Source organism: Periophthalmus magnuspinnatus, chromosome 5, assembly GCF_009829125.3.
Source record: "Periophthalmus magnuspinnatus isolate fPerMag1 chromosome 5, fPerMag1.2.pri, whole genome shotgun sequence".
In the NCBI taxonomy this organism is placed as follows: domain Eukaryota; kingdom Metazoa; phylum Chordata; class Actinopteri; order Gobiiformes; family Gobiidae; genus Periophthalmus; species Periophthalmus magnuspinnatus.
In genome coordinates this window covers 11,014,437-11,040,001 of record NC_047130.1, presented here as the reverse complement: position 1 = coordinate 11,040,001, position 25,565 = coordinate 11,014,437, and the positions used below count along the sequence as shown (strand labels likewise).

The following is a 25,565-nucleotide window of genomic DNA, read 5'->3' as shown; positions in this document are numbered from 1 at the left end:
AGAAATGCATCTTCACTTCTCAGTTAATTTTAAAGCGACTTTCCAAGCTTAGAATCCCAAAGTCGATATAAAAATGCGGACCTGGCAACTCACGGCGGATGTAAACACGGAAGTAACGGCGCCGCTGCACAGTTTGTTCTTCCTGACTGTAGCGGTCCTTCTCCCGCAGCACACGACTATTTCTGCATTTTTACTACTTTATTTTTGTGTGATATTTCAGATTATTCGGTATGGATCCAAGACTGCTGCTGGCGGTGGTTTTTAGCCTGATTTTACCCGGGATCCAGTCAAAAAGAGCCGGTTTGAAGCGGTTTATCAAAGCACAGGTGAGCAGTTAAAACAATACAGTAATTTTAGGTTTTGTACAATGGTAGACAGAGTACTGCACACACACACACACACACACACACACACACACACACACACACACACACACACACCCCCACACACACACACACACACCCCCCCCCACACACACACACACCCCACACACACACACACCCACACACACCCCCCCCACACACACACACCCCACACACATATATATATACTCAAGAAAAAGTACAGTTGCATAGGTAAAACTACTAGTGCTGCCAAAATTAAAAGTAAAAAGTACACATATAAAACACTACTCAATGTACAATTTACTAGTTGTGCAATATTAACTTGGTTTTAAGATGTTTAGATGGGATTTGTGCAGTACTCCAGTAATTTGCATGATTTTAAATAACTAATTACATTACATTACATTAAATGACACCTCGCCTCAGTAATCAAATCAGTTACATTAATGTGAGTATTTAATTTGTTTTCACCTCTGGTTTTGGGCAATTTATACTTCCTCTGTTTAAGGGTTGTTAAAATGATGGAAAATCAGATACTAATCAATACTAAAACTACTATCGAAACTAGATATCATTTGACCAGGGTTCAGTAAAGAAAAAAGTTACATTCACAGGACAGAATGAACCTTTCCTTTAATAATAGAATAAGCTGTATCAGAACAAGTATAACACATATAGACTAGTATTCGCCCATGGACCACTATGGAATCTACCTGGACCACTGACGAATTACACAGATATAAGGCCACATGGTAATATAAAAGAAAGTACTATGAGTTAATCTTGAAAATCACATTCTATTGTTTAAATAGTGTTTTTGTATCAGAATTGTTGTAGCGTATCAAGTCTTTGCCTTAGTATCGAAATCAAGTTTTAAATTTTAGTATCGTGACAACACTATGGCAAAGTTGTTTGTTATAATTTGGTGTTTTAGTTCTCAAGATGATTATCTAATTAAAAAAAAACGGACTGAGAGTGGAGACTAGATCTAACTTATATTGGTGAGCCTTTTAAAATTCTACTAATCAGCAAAACATAAAGTACAAAGTTTACTTCCACTTCCTTGTATTTAAAATGTAACCTTTGCATTGTACAGTAACTTTCAATGAATTCTTTTTTTAGCCCTCTCTTTGTAAACTACTGTCTGTGTTCTCCGTAAAAAGAGTAATTTCCTATCGCCTTAAAAAACATATTAAGAGCTTAAAGTTTTGTGCTACTTCCTGCTTCTGAAGAGTGCAGACGCAAACCTTGCTTGCTTCTGCCGTTTCCTTCTTTACTTACTTTTTAAATCATTTTACCTCTTCCAGTGCTGAAAGATTTGTTTAGTTATGATTTTCTTTTAAGTAAACCAAGACTTTTAAACAATTTTTAAATTTTTTTAACTAAATTTCTGACGAGCCAGCGACATGTCTGGGGTAAGAAACCAAAGGAATTCTTTCTGCAAACGCTGTTGGAAATATCAACAACAAATTAATGAGCTACATGGACGGATATTTGTTTTAGAATCGGAAAAAGCCAGAGGACTGCACTACATTGAGAACTTTGATCTATTCTGGAAACGAGAGGACCTGTTCAAGGGAAATGGCCCACACCTGAGCAGAGGTGGAGTGAGAGTGTTGACGGATAACCTTCTCCACGCTCTGAGGCACCGGCCTGGACAGGGTCCTGGCCCAGTGAGAGAGAAAAGGAATGAGAGAAGCATTCCTGCTGCGCCAACCAGAGACCGAGCCAATGTTTCAGCACCATCAGCAACACCACAACTACCACCACCACCTCCCCCAGCAAAGGAGTCACCACCAGCAGCACAACCATCTCCCCCAGCAAAAGAGTCATCATCAGCACCAGAACCATCTCTCCAGCAAGGGATTCAGCAGCACCACCACCTCCCCCAGAGAACAAGTCAGCAGCTCCACCACCTTCCCAAGTGAAGGATTCATCTCCAGCGACACTTCCCCCAGGGCCCTCGTCACAGGCTGTGACAGCCCCAGTAGAGGTTTCAGTCCCAGCAGCACCCCCATCACCTCCCCCTCCCATAGACCAGCCCTGGGTCCCCTTTGCTACATCTACTCCTTCTAGGGACTCCTCACTGTCCTTTTCCTCCCCACCTTCACCCATGGCCCTTCCCAACCATCTCGAAAGCCTCATCAGGTCAGGAATTAAGATGGCTCCCCTCACACCTAATATAGTGCGATCAAGAGTTCTGGCATCAACTATACTGAACTCTTCCCCGTACCCACCTATGCCCCCTCATCTTTCACCCAAACTCCCCTCTGCTCGGCCCTCACCTGGTCCCTCACCCAAACTCTCCCCTGCTTGCCATTACCTGCCTTCTCCCAGAGCTGTTATTACCAAGAGCTAGAACACACAGGGCCTCTGCTGTCCCAGGACATACAGTCATGATAAAGATAATATCATGCTGAGGCCCTGTGATGGAGCTATATCTGCAGTTACACCACGTAGACTGATTTAACAGAAGGATAGTTACACTGTCCAATCAGAGACATTTAGTTCACATTTCCTGTAAGAAGATAACATCCAGTCCTACTGAAACTAATCTGAAACTTGCTGTGCTCAATGTCAGATCTTTATGTAACAAGTCATTTTTAATTAATGATTTTATTTCTTCTTTTAATCTTGATTTTATGTTTTTAACCAAAACATGGCTCGACAAAAACACAGGTAATGCAGTTCTAGTGGAATCAACTCCACCCAACTTCAAATTTGAATCTGAAACACAAGCAAACAAAAAGGATGGAGGTGTGTGCAATTTTTTACCCCCTAAAAAAAAATAAAACAAAGTTATACTGTCAAAGCTAGACTTAGAGAGACTTATCCATGCATTTGTCTCCAGTAGGTTAGACTACTGTAACGGCCTGCTCACTGGCCTTTCCAAACGAGCCTTAACACAGCTGCAGTACATCCAGAACACTGCTGCTCGGGTCCTGACTAGAACCAGGAAGTATGAGCACATAAGTCCTGTGCTCAGGTCTTTGCATTGGCTTTCTGTAGCTCAGAGAATAAACTTTAAAACAGCTCTGCTTGTGTATAAGTCTCTCCATGGCCTAGGTCCAAAGTATATCTCTGACATGTTAGTGCCATATGAACCATCTCATACTCTGAGGACTTCAGGGACCGGCCTCCTACTGGTGCCCAGAGTCAGGACTAAACATGGAGAATCAGCTTTTCAGTTTTATGCAGCTAAAACCTGGAACAGTCTTCCTGAAGATGTGAGACAGGCCTCTACTTTGACAATGTTTAAATCCAGGCTCAAAACAGTCCTGTTTAGCTGTGCATACGACTGAAAGGTTTTTATTCTGCACTTTTCTGTTTTAATGTTAATTTTATGGTGATTATTTATTTATGTTTTGATTTGATTTGTGTGATTTTAATGTCTTTCTTATTCTGTAAAGCATTTTGAATTACCTTGTGTACGAATTGTGCTATACAAATAAACTTTCCTTGCCTTGTCTAAAAGCATGACCGGCTATGTGCTGACTAATAAATATCAAGTAATTCTTTACAGTCCAAAAATGCATTCAAAACTTAAAATTTAGCAAAATTTCAGGAACAGATTTAAAATAATGTTCTTGTAATGTTTAGTTTAGTGTTGTCATGATACTAAAATGTCAAACTCTGTTTTTGAGGGTCAATAATAGATTTGATACAAATTCAGATTCCACAATGGTCATTTATTTGTATTTTTATCTAGACAATAAAATGTAATTTTCAACAAAAAACTTTCTGTTCAAGATCATATTCTGAAATGTGAATCTTTGTCAGTTCAAATTTCAGTGTTTATGCCATTTCTTGTGGACATGTTTAAAATGTGAACTTTGAACAGAAGGCTGTTATTAAATCAAATCACAATTACATTTTTTTCCTAAGTCGTTCAGCTCTCTCTCACTTTCAACCATTTCAGTAATGTACACAACCTTTCTCCTTTGCAAAATTCTCTTCATCCTCTCCATGTACTCCTCTTCACAAAAATCACTTTAGAGCATGGGGGAGGGGAGACATTTTTCAACCGATTAATCATAAAGTCTGCAATCACACAGCTGAAATTTCTGAGGGCTGGTATGATTAAAGTTCAGATATGGGTTGAATTAGGTTGAGGTCAGGGTTACATGACAGCACATTTCTAAAACATGGTTAGCATAATTATATTTAAGATTTAACAAAAAAATCTTCCCTTGTCTTCCCTTCCATTTTTACATTTTTGTTTTAACTGTTTCACTTTTTGGTTGGACACGGACAGCAGATATGACATACATAGAGGTAATTAATGCTGAGTCCCACAACTATTCTGTAAAAAAGGTCCAAAACCTGTCTAAATTGCACAATAATTATGATTAGACTAATAAAAGTAAATGACAACAGCTTTTTTTGATGAATCAATGCTGTGTTTGTGTGTAGTCTATGCAGGTGCTGGGCTTTGAGTGGAAGAACTGTGGTAAACCAGATGACCCAGCAGTCCTTAATACCCTGAACGTGGCCCCAGACCCCATCTCCATCCCAGGGCAACTCAAAGCAGATGCCTCAGGGAGAACTGCTGTAGAGCTGATTTCCCCTCTGGCTGTGAGTACCTTTATCCAAACGTTCTCTACCATTCTAAAAACTATTGAAATTTATTATATTCTATACAAATACTGATTTTTAGAATCCAGAACTACCGATGAATAAGCTCTGCTGATAAATTTTAAATTTACTACAAACTCACCCACAGGCCTTTTTTTTTACCACAAACCTTTAATAGAGCAGTGTGGTCACATGTTGTGCAGTCATCTCTTTGTATTAAACTGTTAAAATAAAACACTGAGTGTATTTTTTAAGCAGCAGGTCGACCAAAACAAAATATCAGCCTGTGCTGGAGATTTAAGGCAAGGCGCTAAAAAGTGCAAATATCGGCCTGATATCAGTTTGCCTGTACTGGGACAAGACACATTTTATTTTATTACCGGTACATGAAAAAACTCTGATACAAGGTCCTTTTAACTGAATTAAGGACTAAATACTAATGATTTCTAAGAATAAGAACAAGAAGTAAGCCACTATTGCTGGAGCAGACCTCGTCTTTGACGCAGCACTATAATTACAGTAAAGTACGTCCACATTGTGCTGAGATGTTTCAATAACCATAATCAGTGTAATTAAAATATTTGAATGGGGCCTGATAAAATGTCAGCTGTCAATATCAGTGTTGTTGTTTTAAAACCAGCCACGTATACCATCATACATTTGTACATGTATAAGACATGTGATCATCATCCCTGTCTCTCTCCCTATCTCTTACTTACCCCCCCATCTCTCTCTCTCACTTCTCACTACTTCTCTCGCTTCCTCTCGGCCTTCCCTCTCCACCCCCTTCCCTCTGTTCCCCCTTCTCCCTCTGTCTCTCAACCATCTTTTTCTTGCTGTTTCCTCCCTCTTTCTCTCCCTCCCCGCGTCTCTCTCTCTTCCAATCCCTTCTCCCTGTCTTCCTTCCTTCCTTTCCTCCTTCTCTCTCCCTCTCTCCTTCTCTCCTTTCTCTCCTTCTTCCCTCCCGCTCTCCTCTTTCTTCTCCCTCCCTCTCTCCCTCCCTCATTCCTTTCTGCGTCTCTCTTACATTCCCCTTCTCCCTTCCTCCTTTTCCTTCTCTTCTCTCCCTCTCTCCCCCTCTTTCTGATCTCCTCTCTCTTTTTCTCCCTCCTACTGCTCTTTTCCTCTCTTTTTCTCCTCCCTCTCTCCCTCCCTTCCTCATCTCTTTCTCTTCCAATCCCCTTCTCCTTCTCTTTCTTCCTTCCTTTCCTCCTTCTCTCTCCCTCTCTCTCTTCCCTCCTCTTCTCATCACTCTCTCTTTCTCTCCTTTCTCTCCTTCTCCCCTCCCCCTCTCTCTGTCCTCTTCTCTCTCTCTCTCTCTCTCACCCTCCATTCTCTCTCCTTCCCTCTCCTCTCTCCCCCTCTCAGCTGAACATGACCATAGAGAAGGCGGTGGCTGGCTTCTGGGTGAAGATCCCTTGCGTGGATGACATGGGCAGTTGTCACTATAGTGACGCGTGTGACGTCCTGAACATGCTGGTACCCCCGGGGCAGGACTGTCCCGAGCCCCTGCACGCCTACGGACTGCCTTGTCGCTGCCCCTTCAAAGCTGTGAGTCTATTGATATATTTTAAGGTGTTCCAAAGGGGAAATACTGTGAAAATGTTTTTTATAGATCAATTGATTTGGATTAATGGTGCACTATGGAACTTTTCTGGTGGGGGTCTGCTACCTGCTTACCTCAGTGAAGATGTAATAGCTTTGCCTGGAATGTTTTACAATACGGCATTACACTCTTACTGTGAGAGAGCAGTCAACGCTCCATATTTGACCTGTAACTTGGCCTGGTTCAGTCACATTCAGAAGGATAAGTTTAATGCCATACTGTGGAACATTCCAGACAAAGCAATAACATCTCCATGGAGACAAGGAGAGGGTAGACCCTCCACAGAAAAGTTACATAGTGCACCTTTAAGTCTTTGGAATTATCTCTTTATAAAGTTGAGATAATCACGAAATCTCAATTTGATCCCAATTTCCTAATTAGCAAATCTTAAACACCATTTTTTTTTCTTCTGTGAAAAACGTAACTATTTCGTATAAAAACTGCTGACCTGTTTTGAAATGCGAGTGAGATTGTTGTATTTGTTTAGCAGTTCAGATTTCAGTGTTCTCTCTCAACATGATTCCTTAGAACAGAGTCTTTGTATCAATACCTAAATCACAAATGCCAGTGCTCACACACCAAAGCCGTGCTGCCATGGTTGCCACAGCAAACTAGTTCTGTGTTGACATGAAGTTACATAATTGAATCATTGAAATATGGGTGTTTCAAAAGGATAGTTGAAATAAATGGCCTTATAATAATCTTCATAATGGGTTGGAATTATATTAAGCTTAACACCTCCCCAAAATGTGAATCCCCATCATTCATTATTCATTAATCTACAGTTTCTAGGGACGGTACATAATCTTTTCCCACAAGATCTTGTGAAATAAAATTGCCACTATATTGTTCAAACATTCGGAAAATGACTGAGATTTTCCTTCCTGTTTTTACATTCCCTTGGACAAAATGGGGGTTAATTTTGCCTCTTGAGAAGTTGTAGTTTCAAAAAGCGATGACAGCAAAAAATATAAAATCTCTCTGTGTCTCATCTTGTTAGACTTGTTAGGGAGAATTGTTAGGGATGGGCCAATAAGGATTTTTTTTTTTTGAGCTGATACCGATATTCAATATTTAGCCTGTTGTTGTGGCTGCTAACTTAGATTTGGCTTTTAAAATCTAGAGCAAGGCCCACAGTTTTATCTTATGTTGAAGTAAAGATCACTAATTAACTGTTCACTTGTATAAATGATAACAAAATATATTTACTCAGTGAGTGGGGCAGTGCAAAAAACAAACAAACAAACAAACATAATAAAATGTAATGGAACCATTAGAAAAGCTCACATTATTCCCCCCATTTATTTCCCCAGGGCTTGTATTCCCTGCCCCCATCGGATTTCTTTATTCCGAACCTGGACCTGCCATACTGGCTCACAAACGGCAAATACAGAGCTCGGGGCATGCTGGGACAGGACGGCGCCGAGCTGGGCTGCCTCGAGTTGGGGCTAACTATCCACTCTGGCTGATCTTACCATATAGACACTGGGGACACTTTGGGATAACTCAGTTTGTTGATAAGGGTTAATCCTGAATGAACCATAAACAAGGGCTGAGGGATATTGATGAATTTCGATTTTTGATTGTATTTTATTTTTTCCTCTACAAAAACATTACATAGTGCACCTTTAAATCCTTTATAAAGTTAAGGCTACCACAAATCCCAATTTCCTAATAAGTAAATGTTAAAAAAAGTTGCCAAATGTCTTCTGCAAATAATGTAACTTTTCCATATAAACGCTACTAACCAACACAAACACGTTCTGAAATGCGTGGGATTGTTGTATTCGTTTAGCAGTTCAGATTTAAACTTTGTATTTTATGTCATGACTATACAGTCTATATAGTATTTTTTTATTATCAGCAATGAAGTACTTTGCCTTTCACTCACTACAGAAGCTGCGGTACAGTACTGGAAGTTGTGGACATATTTTTTCAGACTTTTGTAAAAATACAATAGAAGCTGTTAATTATAGCTTATAAATTGTTGTAAAGTGCTATAGAAATTCTATAGATTATCTTCCTTATGGTTCAAAAGCTGAGGATAATATACTGATAATGATATGCTCTTATTTTGGAGAAATTAATAATTTGCAAATTTTACAAATTAACAAAGCTTGACATGAAAAGTCCCATGTTATGCTATTTTCTGATCTGTTTTAATTTTGTTTCCTCATCAGAAACAGACCTGGAGTTGTGTTTTGTTTCATTTACACACGTTTAACACACAAACCCTGGATAGTTCTTGAGTTGTGTGAGTGAAACAAAACACAACTCCAGGTATGTTTTTGAGGAGGTCACAGCATTATAACATGGTTTAAGCCTCACAAGAGTCAATTTAGCGTAATATAGGTCCTTTAAACGCTCACTTTCTAGAAGTGGTACATCCCCTGCATATAATTAATTCAGATATGTTTTTTTAATAAATAAAATATAAATCATGAGTAATGTTTGGATGAGGTCAGTTGCTCATGTAGCAGAGACCTGCCCCAGATTTTTCCATGTTTTTCAGTGCAATAGAAACATAAAAAATATATAAAAATCATGCTTTTATTTTAGACTATTTTTGGCTAAAAAATGACAGTGAACCTTTAATCAAAAACACAATGTGAGATTTCATCCTTGTCTACTAAAGTAATGTTTTGAATAGAAATGTAGGTTCAAACTGAATTTGATCAAATTTATAGTGAAATTAGTAGCATTTGCTTTTCAGTTTTTTTTCTGTTAACTTTTATTTTAGCCGTATCACTCAACATTTGAGCAATAGTCTGTGTATTTAGTTTTTTTTAAATGTAATTTCAAAGGCCTTCACAATCATATTTCTATGATTTTTAGCTTGTAACTTTTGAGAATCAGTTTATGTTTACTCTATGAATGAACAGTGGCCAAATATTTTTATTCAACTTTTTTGTTATGTTTTATGTCAAGTGCTTATAATCCTTTTTTAGTTCAGCTGTGTTAAAATTGTGTGAAACTTTCTAGAGCAAATACTTTTAGTGTTTACTGGTTCATCATTGCTTATTAAACAATTTTGTTGATTGGAGATGTGATTTATGTGTCAAAAGCACTTTGTGTCGATTTTAAGTACTTAACATTTCAAGTTTTGACTTTGAGCAGATGAGCTATATTATATTTCAAACTCTGATGACAGCTCACATATGTGAACGTGTTTCTTATCATTTATAAAACACATTCATTATCAGTGTGCCGTATGTGTTTCGGCAACTGTTTTGCCCTGGCTGTTGCTAAAGTAATGTCAGTGGTACTAATTATATAGTTAGATTTCTGTGATGAGGGAGTAACATTGTAAGATGAACATTTTGGTGATCTATTTTTTCTAAAACCCCAATAATAATCATACTGCCTCCTCCTTAAAACTCCTTTGACAATATAAAACGGGCATTAGTTGCATTTGCATCTTTCCTAACAATGTAAAATATTAAGTTAAACAACACATATAAGAATGGAGGGAGGTTTATACTTTCCCCCCAGCCCTTCTCCCTGTACACCAACTGCTGCACCTCCACCCACGATTCCATAAAGCTGCTCAAGTCTGAGATGGCACCACTCTCACTGGACTCATTTTGGACGGTGATGAACCTGGTACAGGAGGGAGGAGGACCCCTACTCCTTGGGTCTACTCACACCAGGACCTCAACCCACAAGAACAGGTCATTTTCATCCGCTGCTGTTTTTTTTTCTACTGACACGAAACTCTGAACTGGATAACATCTCACAGTGTAGGCAACTTGGACAGAACAGCTTCATGTGAGATTAAACATAAAACCATGAAGGCTAAGATAACGTGTTTATCTTAGTTCATATCATGGTGCTACTCCAGTTGAATTAATTGCCTTGTTGATGTAATTTGTCATCTTGTCATCTTTGGTGTAATTTACAGTATTCTCGTTTAAGTGAACTTCATTCACCCATTATGTGAAGAAGCTTCTGTGCCACTTAACCATATAATGATGCTGTTTTGATTGTATTGTATTGTATAATTTGACATTCATGTGGTGTACTGCAAATTATTTTTCAAGTGTATTCACCTTATTCTGGAAGTTGCCATGGGTGCCACCATTGTCATTCAGGTTGTATTATTTTGCATGGGGCTGTTGATCTTGACAGTAAATAAGTTCCATAGGGATAACAGAGGCATTTAAAGCCTCCAGAGAATCAGTGCAGTGTTAACTTGTTGGTCACATGGACATTAACCGTTTTACACAAATCAAAGCTACTTTATATCAGATTTTAGAGGCAAATTCTCAAAATTCTCTATTGAAATTAATGAAATTTGCATTTAACTGAAAGTGCCACCATAAAGAAAGTGCGGTTCAGTCGCATTTAGAGGCAAAGAGAACAGGCGGAATTAGATCAATACCTAAGATTTTTTGCATTGTATTTAAACACCTGAGACAATTTCCATGGTCAGAATTCCTTTTCAGTTTGTTTCTATGCTCTGCAAAGATTGATCAAATAAATTTAGATTTTTTAATACGGTATTTTACTGTGTTGTTTTTGCTATATTTAAGTTTTTTTTGCACTGTATAAACTATGTTCATACTGGTTCCTTTCCTCAGTGCATTTCCAAGAACAAGCTAGAGCATTGTTTAGAAATATTTTGGTTGTAGGAGTTGATGGGTTACGCCTATACCACACAATGTTAGAGCAACAATCAATTTAATTTTGTTTTTATTGTTACGAAAGACTGGTTAGAAGAATGTGACTCCACCTTCACCTAGTATTTAAATCACTGCTTACAGGAAAAGATACTTCAGATTCTCAAGACGCAACAGCAGAGGCATATCAGTTGATTCAGAATGGATTTTTTTCACCCAGAGGACGATGAGAGCTTATCTTGCCCTATTTGTCGTGATGTATTTAAAGACTCTATTGTCTTGACATGCAGCCATAGCTTTTGTCAAGTCTGTATCGAGCAATGGTGGACAGCTAGTGAGGAGGAGCAGGGCAAGAAGTGTCCTATTTGCATAAGGTCTCCATCGAGAAAAGAGCCAATCCAAAACCTGGCCCTGAAGAACGCTGCGAAAGTCCTGGAGCGGTGGAAGGAGAAGAGAAAACCGAGTGAGGAGGAGAAAGAGGAGGTCTGTAGCTTGCACGGTGAGAATCTACAGCTCTTCTGTCTTCGTGACTTTGAACCGGTGTGTTTGGTGTGCCGAGACGCCAAAGCCCATGAGTACCATCCCTTTAGACCCGTCACAGAGGCCGTTGAGAGCCTGCGAGTTAGCCTGGAGGAAGACCTGACGCAGTTGACAAACAAGTTAGACCGCTTTCAAAAGTTTCAAGAGAATGGAGAGCTTTGTTTGCGTCATATTAAACGCCAGTCAGCACATGCAAAGAAGATTATCCAGGATGAGTTTAAGAACTTTCATGAGTTTCTGATGCAGGAAGAGGAGACTCGGATCAAGGCTCTGAGGGAGGAAGAGGAGCAGAAGACTCAGAGGATAAAGGACAAGATGGAGGCTGTAAACAGAGAGATAGAAGCTCTGACAAAAACCATCAAAGCCACAGAAGAGCAGCTGGGAGACGCAGATGTCTCCTTCCTGCTCAAATACAAGGCTGCAGTGGCAAGAGTGCAGCGCTATCCCTTGGTGGAGGAACCACAGGTCGGTCCAGGAGCTCTGATAGACCAGGCCAAACATCTGGGCAACCTGGCCTTCAATATCTGGAGCAGCATGAAGACGATGGTGCACTACTCTCCTGTCATACTAGACCCCAACACTGCACACCCAGAACTGGTCCTGTCTGATGATCTGACCAGCTTTGCTCTGGGGGAGGAGCAGAAACTTCCAAAAAACCCAGAAAGAATTCGGATGGACATTGAAATAGTACGTGGTTCTGTCGGGTTGGACTCTGGATCTCACAGCTGGGATGTGTATGTGGGGGAATGCACAAACTGGGAACTTGGCGTGGTAACAGAGTCCGCCTACTGCATCCTGGACTTTAAGGAAGTAAAGAAGGACAATGGCTGGTGGTCTGTGTCGTACAAAGATGGAGACTACACGACGTTCACCGCACACAAGAGGGAAGTGGCTCCTTTGAAGGTCCAAATGTGCCCACACAGGATCAGACTCCACCTCGAATGTGACAAGCGCAAACTCACTTTTTACGACGCTGACAACAACAAAGTCATTCACGCCTTTGTACATATTCACGAACAGAAACTTTTCCCAGTTTTTGTGAGCGGCAGGGATGAGCAAATGACGATCTTGCCTAAAAAGATTCTGGACAAGTTATTTGAATAGTGAACTTTGAAAAGCAAGAAAGGAATAGGATTAGCCACTGGGCATTGTACAAAGATCATATAGGACTATTTTGCTGACCACTCCACCATATGTAAGTATTAGAGTGTGGTCAGAAAGGAGTTAGTTGGTTCACAATTTTGTTAAAATGAATCTATATTTTAAAAGGCAATTCCTCACTGGGCATTGAGTTACATGCTGCACTCCAGATGTGCTCAGAGGTCCGAGTTTTGGCGATGGATTTATAATAAGATTTGGAGGATGAACCCAAGATGGCGTCGTATTGTTTTCAGTGGCCTGTGCTCATTGGTGCATGTGACTAAAAATATTTTTTCTTCTGTATTATTTGCGTAATAGGGGCTTCCTCCATTCACTCGTGTGACGACAGAAACGGCCACAATGATCAGTTTTCAGTTTTGACCAATCAGAGCGATGGCGGCTAGAGCAAAGCAAGCGCAGGCTCATGGTGGGGCTTGGCTAACTCTTACAAAGCTAACTTTTTGGCGCTTTGAGGATTATATATAAAGTTATGTTACTGTCCCTGTGGTCTATGGGAGAATGCTTTCTGGGTCCAGTTTCTATAGAGCAGACACTAATCAATCTCAGGTCACTCATCGAGCTTGCATCTGAAGCTAATGTCAACAAAAACTCTCTCTCTCTCACTCTCAAACATTGGTTTATAAATGTGCTTAATTTGACTGATGTGAGCACTTGTCTAGTAGACCTCCATCATCAGAGGTATAATACTCCCTACAACGGAAGCAAAGCCAGACTGGACGGCGCTAGACTGGAATGGGCACTGATGAACACTGTCACAGGGTGTTGAGGGTTCATGTCTTTGGGTGCTGGGATCTGTACTGATATAAATAAACTTATCCTTTGTTAAAACTCTAGTGATTTGCATTTTCTCTTCAGGCTGCTACAGTTTATTCTACAACAAGACCTGTATTGTTTATATGGGAGACAGTTCCTTCTTGAAGCTAAATATGCTGACTCCTCTGTAAAAAGACCTTTGCCTCTGAACCTCCTCAGCCATTTGAAATTTCTCGTGACTGTGATGTCATAGATAAAAGCCTTGCGCAGTTAAGTTTATGTCTATAAATTATCACCAGACTCACTTTAAGCATTAAATCATGTTCATTACTACTGCTTGCTTACACTAACATGCACTGACATGTTCATTTTTTTGTTTTTTGTTTTTTTGCTGTGGTAATTCCCTCTGCTGCCAGTAGATGGCAAGCTGCACCAGATCAGAGTACAGGAAGCACCAAGGCTGTCTATTCTTCTAGTCTATTATTTAACTGGGCATTATCTGAAGTTTTAAATTATGAAGTTCCAAAGAAAAGGTACTCAAGACCATGCTTAAAGGCCAATAACAATACAAGTAATACAGAATATTTGTTTTTTTCTTTAAATTCCATAAAAGTTATCTATCTGTGATTTAAAATGTTTACCTCATATCTGGAGGCAAATATAGCTTTTACTGATAACAATTGTAATGCAGATTTATTATTTTTAAAAGACTGCAGGATACATGCAGTACTTTTCAGGACACATTAGAGCTCTGCCTCCTCCATACTGACCCATTGGAATAATAAACATCATTTCATTGTTCAATACTAGTGACATTATAGTGTATACGTCAGCTAAATGTGTTCACCTGTATAATGGAGTTCATTCAGTTCAAATTTGTAATCCTTCACATAAGAATGATGTAGTTTGAAGTCAGTTCTGTTTCTGTCCACTAGAGGTAAGTGTTGCCTCACAGTTGAACCCGCTCACCGTCTCCCTCTCTTTTCTTTTTATCTCTCTCAATTTCTCTCACACTCCCTTTTCTCTCCTTCTTTTGCTTTTTCTCTCTTTCTCTCTCCCCTCTCTATCTCTGCCTCTCCTCTTCTCTCTTTATCCTCTCTCCCTTTCTTCTAACTTTCTTCCTCCCCTCTCATCTCTGCTCCCTCTGCTTTTACTCTCTTTCCCATCTCTTCTCCCTCTCTCCTCTCCCGCTTTTTTACCCTCTCACTCCCCCTGTCCAATTCTCCTCAGCTCTTCTCTTTCTTCTCACTCTCTTACCAATCTCTCCTTCTATCCTAACTCCCTCTCTCTCCCTCTTCCCCTCTTTCGCTTTCTCCCCTTCTATCCTAACTCTCCCCTCTCTCATCCCCCCTTTTCTTCTATCCTAACTCTTCCTCCCTCTCTCCTTCTCCCCTCTCCCTCTACCTCCTCTGTACCCCTCTTTCTCTCTCTCACTGCTATCCTAACTATCCCTTACTGTATATCTCTTTCTCTCATCTCCCTCCCTCCCCTCCCTTCTCTTCCCTCCTTCTCTCCCTCCCTCCCCTCCCTCCTCTTCCCTCCTTCTCTCCCTCCCTCCCTCTCTCTCTCTCTTTTTGTCCTTTCCCTGGTCCTAACTCTTCCTTTCTCTGTATATCTTTTCTCCCTCCCTCTCTTCTTCCCTTCTTCTTTCTCCCTCTCTCTGTGCCCCATCCTGGGCCCTAACTCTCCATTTCTCTGTATCTCTTCCTCTCCCCTCTCTCCCTCCCTCCCTCCCTCCCTCCCCTCTCTCTTCTTAACTCCTTCTCTCTCTCTCTCTCTCTCTCTTTGTCCTTTCCTGGGTCCTAACTCTCCCTTTCTCTGTATATCTTTCTTTCCCTCCCTCTCCTCTTCCCTCCTTCTCTCTCCCTTTCTCTATGCCCCATCCTGGGCCCTCACTCTCCATTTCTCTGTATCTCTTTCTCCCCCCTCCCTCCTCTTCCCTCCCTCTCTCTCTCTCTGTCTCTTTGTTCTGTCCAGGGTCCCGACTCTCCCTACCTCTCCCTTCCCTCCCTCGCCTCTCTCCTCTTCCCTCCTTCTCTCTCTCTCTCTCTCTCTGTGCCCTGTCCCGGGTCCTAACTCTTCCTCTCTCTCCTCTCTCTCCCTCCCCTCTCTCCTCTTCCCTCCTTCTCTCTCTCTCTCTGTGCCCTGTCCCGGGTCCTAACTCTTCCTCTCTCTCCTCTCCCTCCCTCCTTCTCTCTGTCTCTGTGTTCTGTCCCGGGTCCACACTGTACAAACTGTGTGCAGTACTTGGCCTGAAGCACAGGCTCGCTCACCAGCTGCCTTCTCATCTGCTGCCAGCCCACACACTGGCACACACACTTTAATGGTGTACCCTCTGAATAAGAGTACACAAAAATGAGAGAGAGAGGGAAAGGAGAGAGAAAGAGAGAGATGGAGGGAAAGAGAGAGAGAGAAGATAGAGACAAAACACACCTAAAGTTCATTTTGTAAAATGATAGGCCTGTTCTATGACATAAGTTGAAGTAGGAGTAGTAGTAGTAGAAATACTTCTTTACTAAAATTATTTTAATTTCAGACCAGCCTAATACTGGTTCAGGATAGGCCGGCTTAATACAATCCTTGGTGTAGCACTGGATGGTTCAGTCCTGGTTTAGTCCTGGTCTAGTTCATGTTTTGTGAATGAAGATAGACTGTAGAACATTCTTTTCTGTAGCTTCACCCAATTACATTTGTTTTAGTCCTGGTTCAGTCCTGGTCTAGTCCTGGTCTAGTTCTGGTCTAGTTCTGGTTTAGTCCTAGTTAAGTACACACATGGCCCAGGTCTAGACCACATTTAGTCCTTGTTTTGTAAATGAAAATTTCTTGTAGGTGTATAAAACATTCTTTTATCTTCAACCATATGTTACTCCTGGTCTAGTCCTGGTTTAGTTCTGGCCTAGTCCTGGTTTAACCCTGGCCTAGTCCTGGTCTAGTTCATGTTTAGTCCCCACATGTCTTGAGTCTGGACCACGTGCGTCTGGTTTTGTTTTGTCCACAGAAACGCCTCTCCATTTCTCTTTTCCCTGAATGTTTTCACTCCCAGTCAGTCACGGGGAGCCCAAGTACGCGCCAAAACTGCCCTCAGCCAATCAGGAGCCACCAAGGGCGGAGTTGGAATGCATTTCTGGCCAATCACACAGCAGGAGGGGCGGGGTTTGGATGTACACACACATGGCCAAAGTCAGGGTAATGTAATATACACGCATGTTAACAGCCAATCAGAGGGCAGGGGGAGGGGCAGGGGCTGCACAGAGAGACAGACAGTTATGCAGTAGGACAGAAGTACACTGTACAAATCATGATACTTCCAAGTACTGCTTTATGTTAGGAAAAGTACTTCAATGTATAAATGTTGGTAGTGAAGTTAATAATTAAATGCTCTACTGCTATGCAGTACAAATGCTGCTACTGCTAGTACTACTAATACTTTAACAAATTTGGGTGATTTGATTTTATATATGATGCTACCCACAAATACAAGTCGACTCACAACTCTGGTTTAGGTTAGGACATAGTTCTGGTTTAGTCCCTGGTTTAGTCCTGGTTCAGTTCTTGTATAGTAGTAGTAGTAGTAGCTAAATAGTATAGTAGAAAAAGTAGTTGTAGTAATCACAGTAGTGTTAGTGTTTGTACTATTACTAGTAGTAGTAGTAGTAGACCATATGAGTAGTAATAGTAATTTTACATTAGACAATGTACAGCAGTATTATTTTTTATGTCCTAATACTTCTTATATTTTGTATTCAATGAGGACCTTACATGTGCTCAGAATCACTAGTACTACAATACTCTCTGCAGTATAAGCACAGTCTTAGTAGTCCTTACATGTACTCAGAATCAATGGTACTATAATACTCAGTATAAGTACAGTGTTAGTACACTGTCTGTAGCCCTCACATGTTGGGTCACATGTAAACAGAGCCTGCTTCATTCATGCTGCGGTGAGACACATTTTTGTACAGTGTAGCAGAAGTTTCCCGCCACACAGCCGCGTCTGGACCTGAGCCAAGAGTATATACAGGAAGTGAGGCAACACAAATGCAGAAGCCAAAGAACTAGTGGGTTTGTGTTTGAATCCATGACGACCTATACTGTGGCTCCTTTTTTCTATATCTGTACTGTTACTCAATACGGATGTAATGCATTTTAATATTGTGTCAGCACAACTTGTTATATTAGAAGTATTAATCAAAATCATATGAGCCTTTGCAAGTCTTGTCAACGAGCAGCCAAGGGGCCAAATCACATCCTCCAAGTGATTTAATCTGGCCGGGGATATCAGTACTGTCAAACTAAGCAGTGATGTTAAAAGGTGATTCTATTAAACACATGTAAAGCTGAGTTTGTAGAATAATTAGGCCTGGTCTATGACATAAATTGAAGTACTAGACCTAGCAGCGTATTGTAGCATAGTACTTGTAAGTTGTATGATATTTTATATATATGTATACAGGATATTAGGAGTAAAAGTACTAGTAGGATATGAGAAGTTAGTGAGTCAGTAAGAGGTGACACTTGTGATAGAATAGTAGTATTAGTTGAACTCTTTACTGTGGAAGTAGTTTTTTGTAGCAGGCCTATCAGTAGTAATCATAAAGGTAGTAGTAGTAGGAGGAGGAGGAGGAGTAGAAATACTTTTTTTTACTAGATAGTCTAGGTTTAATACAATCCTTGGTGTAGTATTAGTTTAGATTAGGTTTTATTCTGGGTTAGCACTAGTTTAGCCTTTATTTAATTCTCCTTTAAACCTGGTTTAGTCCTAGTTTAATCCTTGTTACATACAGCGTGAAAAATCTGGCCTCAAGGAAAATGTAGTTGAACAGCCCTGTCCTGAAAACCACGTGTTCTTTAAAGGTACAGTATGTAACATATGGCATGATTTATGCCATACTGTGGAATATTATCAGCATTTCTTCCAGGACAAATAAGTCAGGTTTGTGGAGGTACAAGCTCGCCTACAGTAAGGAGCATGTTTTAAGTGCAATAAAAACAACCAAAATAAAATAAAACTTTTTTTTTTTTTTTGGCTATGTTTTAGTTAAATAAGTTACATACTGTGGCTTTAAAGATTCACTATGTAACATTTCTGGTGGATGGTCAGCAAACTCCTCTCCTTGGAGTTTTTATTGCTTTTCCTGGAATAGTCCATGATTTGTCATTAAGCTTCTTTTGCCTGCTTATCTCCATGGAGACAAGCAGGTGATGCCATCACGCCAAATGCAGTAAAAGTAATTTAATAAAAGCAAGACACATGAGTTTAATGCCATACTGAGGAAGATTTCAGGCAAACCAGTGACATCTCTTGGGAAACAAGCAGGTGGTGGTCCCTTCACCAGAAAAGTTAAATGGTACACCTTTAAAATGATTATGTCCATTCCTCCTTCAAATATCCTGTCTCCTCATGGGGCACTGAGTACAAGTACACCGCCTGCAGTATTTGTGTTGTAGTATTTGAAATATTTGCAGTTAAAGTTTGTGTGCTTATGACACATGGGCGTTATGTACTTACAGGCCACACTTTACAATGTGACTATTTCATAAGCATAACGTGACACAGGGGACCTATATTCACAGTACTGTAATAATAATAATAATAAATTTTATTTATATAGCGCTTTTCAGGACACTCAAAGTCGCTTCACAGTGGATACAATAATAAAATATCACAAAAATTTACAACATAAAATCAAGCATTAAAAGCGATTTTGAACAGGTGAGTTTTGAGTTCTTTCTTGAAGGTGGGGAGGTCAGAGCAGTCATGGAGGGGTTTAGGTAGTGAGTTCCAGAGGGTGGGGGCAGCGATGGAGAAGGCTCTGTCCCCCCAGGTTCGGAGCTTGGTCCTACAGGGCAGGGATAGGAGGTTGGAGCTGGAGGAGCGGAGGGAGCGAGATGGAGTGTGGTGGTGGAGCAGGTCTGTGAGGTAAGGAGGGGCCAGGTTGTGGAGAGCTTTGAATGTGATAAGAAGGATTTTGAAGTGGATGCGCTGAGGGACGGGGAGCCAGTGGAGCTTGTGGAGGACAGGAGTGATGTGTTCATGTGAGCGGGTGTGGGTGAGGAGCCGGGCAGCGGAGTTCTGAATGTACTGTAGTCTGTTGAGGGTTTTGGATGGTGTACCATAGAGGATTATTGCAGTAGTCAATTCTGGATGTAATGAATGCGTGGATGAGAGTTTCAGCGGCAGAGAAGGTGAGTGATGGGCGGAGACGGGCTATGTTTTTGAGGTGAAAGAATGCAGTCCGGGTTATGTACTTAACGTGGGGTTCAAATGAAAGAGTGGGGTCGAGGAGCACACCGAGGTTACGGATGAGTGAGGATGGAGAGAGTGTGATGTTGTCAAAGTGGAGGGTGAAGTGCTGTGAGGATTTGGCGATGTTGTGTGGACCGATGATGATGAAGTCTGTTTTGTCGCTGTTAAGTTTGAGGAAGTTGTGATTCATCCAGTTTTTGATGTCTGTTAGGCAGTGGGTGAGAGTGGAGTGGATTGTGGGGTTGATGGATGTTGTGGAGATGTAAAGTTGAATGTCGTCAGCGTAACAGTGAAAACGGAGACCGTGATGACGAATGATGTTGCCGAGGGGGAGGATGTAGAGAATGAAGAGGAGGGGACCAAGCACCGAACCTTGGGGGACTCCCTGCTGCAGGGGGGCTATGGAAGAGGAGCAATGGTTGAAGTGGATGAACTGTTGCCGGTTTGTGAGGTAGGACTGGAGCCAGAGGAGAGCAGAGCCGGTGATACTGAGTGAGTTTACTGTACACTAAAGCAGTACATCAAACTACTACAACTACTACTGCACTTTAAACCAGGGACACACTTTTAACTGAAACATCAAAGAGAATATATCAACATGTTTTAAAGAGACATACTCTACAAAAATGAGTTGATCATGTGTTAAAGTTGTACTATATAGTGTCTCTGGAACGTCTCACAGTATGGCATTAAACTTATCTGTCGCCATGGAGACGCCACCCGGCCAAGTCACAGGTCAGATCTGTGGAGAAGCGAGCAGGAAGAATGCACATTTTTCAAGCCATGCCATGGAACATTCCAAGCAAAGCAATGCAGACAAGCAATAGTTGTTTTTTGTTTTTGTTTTTTTAATCTATGCTAATTTTGACTAGTTTGGATAGTGTAGTTGTTTCATTATTATTATGATTATTATTATGATGATGATGATGATTATTATTATTATTATTAGTAGTAGTAGTAGTAGTAGTAGTAGTAGTAGTATTGTTATTATCATTATTATTATTATTATTATTTATTTTGCTGTTTTAAATATATACTTTAAAATTTCCTATTGAAAATGTCTTACTTCACTGTAGATATTGAATAAAATTATAGCTGCAACAAGTGAATGAATCTTGTTCCTAATCAAAACAGAATATTTTACAATTAAAGAAAACACACACTGATAATGTAATGCATTTTAATTATTCTTCTTCATTTTTGGTGAGGTTACAACATTAAAGCCACAGTATGTAACTTTTTAGCAAAAAATATACTAGGAAAAAGCATCTGTGCACCTGTCTGACCAGTGCTCTCATGAATGTACATTTTGGGGAGTAAGTGCAGTACACATGTGTAGAGGTGTCATGTCACTCATGTTTCTAGCTGCATAAAGATAATTCCATAGATAACAATAGAACTGAAGGCTCAGCTGCATAAATGAGGTGGAGGAGCAGGACAAATCTGTGAAGAAACAAACAGCCAAAAGACAAGCCCTGTTTGTACAGACAGGGGGTCAAATACAGTCCAATATTTACAAATATGAATAACCTATGAAGACCTAGGCTTCTCTAATTTGACTCCAAATGGCTCATGATATTTGTATTTAATATGTTAGTAGACATAAATATACTCATTCACAATCTAGTCTGTATGTTATTAAATTGTTATCAACTAAATGCTGATATCAACCCCAAGTCTGTTTGCAAACCCATAAAAGTCACGGCACGATACTGATTTTAACATTCTATTTCTATGGAATCATGCAGGTGACATGCCACCTCCAGAAAGTTACATACTGTACCTTTAAGCAAAACTAAACATTCTAGCAAATAAATAAATAAATAAAAATAAATAAATCAAAGTATATATCAAGATTCCACTTTTTAGTTCCAAATTCTCTTTTGGGTCGTCAAATTTCAGCACAAAATATTTAAAATCCTAGTTGTTGCGTTCACGTGTCAGAACATGTGTAGGAACATATCTTTGTTTTTAGATTATGTGACAGACTCCCATGTCATCTGTGAGCTATGTCCCTCACTACTACGCTTACAGCAACTTTGATCTTTGACCTCGGGCAGGACTACTGGAAACTGCTGCTGGAATATGACAACAACAACAGTTTGAGGAAGCAGTCGTAAATTTGTTAAAAATGTTACAGCTTCAACTTTGGAATGTAGATAGGTCAGGTAGATATGTTAGGTCATGTCAGTTATACGGTAAAATATTGTAATAATAACAACAACGATTGCTTTTACTTGAGAAAATGACAGTATTTAAGTGTTTTTAAAATGGGGGTATTATGCGAAACCTACTGTTTGGAGCTTATAAGGCTGGTCCCTCATCAAAAACATGCCTGGAGAGATTTTGAATGCCATCCATGTATGTTTGAGTAATCTAACAATCTCTCCCAGGCTCTATTCAAACCCTCCTTACAGTTAGCAATTTTCCATAAATATATAACAGCAGGATACAAAAAAACTTTAGCATAGCATCTAAACAATAAAATGTGAAATAAATAGCCTGTTATGCTACATATTAGCAGTTAATATTATAATAATTAATAATGTAATAGTCCCTCTTTAAGTATTAGCTTAAGTCAGTTTAAATTAATGTTTCTTTGTGCTGATCTGTTTGTGCAGGTTTATTAGCAGTGGCATCATATTTAACTTAAAAGAAATATATTTAAAGACTAGACTAATTTTGTCCATGCACGTGTTGCTGTAGTAACTGGTCAACAATCTGGACATGTGCGTCTGAAAGTTTGACACAGGTTCATTTCTGATTCAAATTGGGGAATCGCAATCCTAAAACAATTAGCCTCCCACAAGTTTATCCCCCAGCTAGCTTTTCCAACCTATAGATGTATAAATAAATGGATTAGCCAACCCGCTAGCCTAGTTTTAAACTGAACAAGGACAGGTCGATCAGATTGCAGATTTGTTGCACTGGTGTATAGTATTTCTTTAATACATTTTTCATTTAAGTTAAAAGATACATGTGGAGCCAATCCCAAGTAATGATAAGGTTCAACATTGGTAGATCATAAGTTTGAAGATTTATTTGAAAAACAATGAACCTCCCATGGAGTTGTACAGACCCCTCTGTCCATGTGACATTATGACATCATCAGATTGTACAACGTTAACACAAACTTTGTTAAAACACTTACCGCAAGTTAATGCTAACCGCCAGGCAGCTACTCCAACCATTTGATGAACCGTTTTGAGACCAGAAAACATAGCTGCCGTCAAGACTCCCTGGGGGTTTGAAGCTAACTGTAGGCACTGCTCTGTCTGAAGCTCTGTTAGACTTTAATCTGAGTTTTATTTTAACACAATCTGACCATAAAGAACTGCCTTAGCTGGAACTAGCAATTTTTCAGTTAATCACAACATGTGGTTGAAAATCACCTAAACAGGACCATTGATCACAGGCTGTTGTTTAGATCCATTTTTTTTTTTTTTTTCTGTTTTTTCTAATGTGTGCATTGTGTCTCCATGGTAACTGCTGAACATTCCGTCACAGAGATACATGCAGAACACCCCTAGCATGGTGTCACTGCAAAGTATCAATAGAACGTAAACTAGAGTGTCCTTTTAGCTGCTCGGGCCATATTTCCACTGTATGTTTGTGTGTTAAATTTACACGGGCAATGTAAATACCTGCAGGAACACGTGTGGAGGAGTTCACATGTTAGAACTTTCACCATATGACCTTTCACCCATACATATGCACACACACACACACACACACAAGTGACGTGGTCTAAAATGGTTTACACCAGAGAAGACAGTGGAGCAGAGGAACTGGTTTGGTCACATAACAGGCACATATAGGTTTGAATGGGCACATAACCCGTATGAGGAGGCCGTGTGGGTTGTCAATCTAAGGGCCACGTCATAGAGAGGTGACGTGTTTGCAATAAAGAGCTATATCTAGTTTAGACCTGGTTAGTCCTGGTTTAGACATGGATTAATCCTGGTTAGGACATGGTTTAGTCCTGAGTTAGACCTGGTGTACTGATCTATTTATCAATAAATGTTTTAACTCTATCTTTTGGTCTTGCCAACAAAACATCATGGCCTCCATTCAGATAATGTTTTTAATTACTTTATATTTGGGCAAGGTACTTGGCAAGTGCACTCAGTGACATAACGGCAGTATACAAAGCAAATATTACTAATGATAAATGTTAAAATCATAAAGGCCATTTTACAGGTCCACTGTGTAACTTTCCTGGTGGAGGGTTTGTTACCTGCTTGTTACTGTGGAGACGTTATTCCTTTGCCTGGAATGTCACACATTATGGCATTAAATGTTACTCCATGGACAGGCAGATGACACCACTAAGGGGCTTGCCTCTCCACAGGTTAGGACGAGCCCACTCACAGTAAGAATGCATGTTTTTTTTTTCCTTTTAAACTGTAGTTAAATATGAAACTTGTGTAAGATAGACAAGTTTAATGCCATACTGTGAAACATTCCAGGCAAAGAAATAGCATCTCCATGGAGACAAGCAGACCGCCCACCAGAAAAGTTCCATAGTGCACCTTAAATAATATTTTTTCTAATACTTCATTTGACACTGCAAAAATTATATCACTGGTACAATCACATATCATTAGTAGCGCCAAAGATTTAAATTTTAAAATAACTATTATGACAACCATAATGAATTTATCTTTCTCAACTTGTCAACTTTTCTCCCAAAAGACCAATATACTGATCCAAAATTGTTACCATACGCACAAATCTGACTGAGTTACAATCACTGGAGGGCAACGAAACAGCGTCAAACATGTAAACATTTAAGAGCTTTTGGAGTGAAGTCCTGGATGTGTTCAGAGGCAACTAAACGCCGTATTGTTCCACTGATTGGATAATAAAACCTTCAAATTGCCCAAGTTTGCAGCAGTAAACGTCTGTGATGAGCCCGCATTGCCAGCTTTGCTCAAGTTGTTCTTCTTGTGGCTACGGTAAGGGCGCCAGATTGTACCGTTGTGAAACAAAGAGAGGTTTTTTAGGGACGTCAACATATTTCAAAATGTTGCACCGTGAATGTTTTATTGCTTTTCCACAAACTTATGACACAGGAGGTCGGTAAAGGTTCCCAAAGACTGTAAACAAATAAATACGACCTGGTTTAGACCTATTTTAGTTATTGTCTGGTCTTTGTTTGGTCCCTATTGTCTCTTCCTTTGGTTTAGCCCTGGTTTAATCCTGGTTTAAACTTGTTTCATAGATCCATTTACATCCATTTCATTTCAGCAGTCTGGGCAGGGAAACACATACTTCCTCCAGCTTTTCCGAGGGGGGATAGGGTCCCTTCAATGTGTCCTGGGTCTTCCCTGGGGCGTTCCGGAGGCATCCAGAGCCACCTCAGCTGGCTCCTCTAGATGTGTAGGAGCAGCGGCACCACTCCTGCTCTTCCTGTGTGACCGAGCGCCTCACCCTATCTTTAAGGGAGTCAGCCACCCTGCGGAGGAAACTCATTTCGACCACTTGTATCCGTGATTTTGTCTTTTCTTGTCTTGTCATTACCCAAAGCTCGTGGCCATAGGTGAGGGTAGGAACATTTGCTCTGCCTTCGACTCAGCTTGTCTGTGAGTGAGGGGAGGCTTTTTTCAGTCATGGTTTAGTCTCTTCTGTATTCTTTGGTTTAGTTATGTTTTTCACCCTCATTTAGACCTGGTTTAGTCCCAATTTAATCTTATTCCTTCATTTAGTCATAGTTTTAT

General features: G+C 40.2%; 2 protein-coding genes across 2 annotated transcripts; both read left to right on the top strand.

The window, feature by feature from the left end:
* Positions 1 to 117: 117 nt before the first annotated feature.
* Positions 118 to 11,025, top strand: LOC117371663 (ganglioside GM2 activator-like). Its single transcript, XM_033967360.2, has 4 exons — positions 118 to 326; positions 4,758 to 4,919; positions 6,288 to 6,470; positions 7,839 to 11,025. Exons 1-4 carry the CDS (start codon positions 231 to 233, stop codon positions 7,992 to 7,994), a joined length of 597 nt encoding a protein of 198 aa, XP_033823251.1. The 5' UTR covers positions 118 to 230; the 3' UTR covers positions 7,995 to 11,025.
* Positions 11,026 to 11,312: 287 nt separating this feature from the next.
* LOC117370896 (nuclear factor 7, brain-like) lies at positions 11,313 to 13,594 on the top strand. The gene has a single exon (XM_033966444.2). The coding sequence runs from the start codon at positions 11,346 to 11,348 to the stop codon at positions 12,786 to 12,788; it is 1,443 nt and encodes a 480-aa protein (XP_033822335.1). The 5' UTR covers positions 11,313 to 11,345; the 3' UTR covers positions 12,789 to 13,594.
* Positions 13,595 to 25,565: the final 11,971 nt, after the last annotated feature.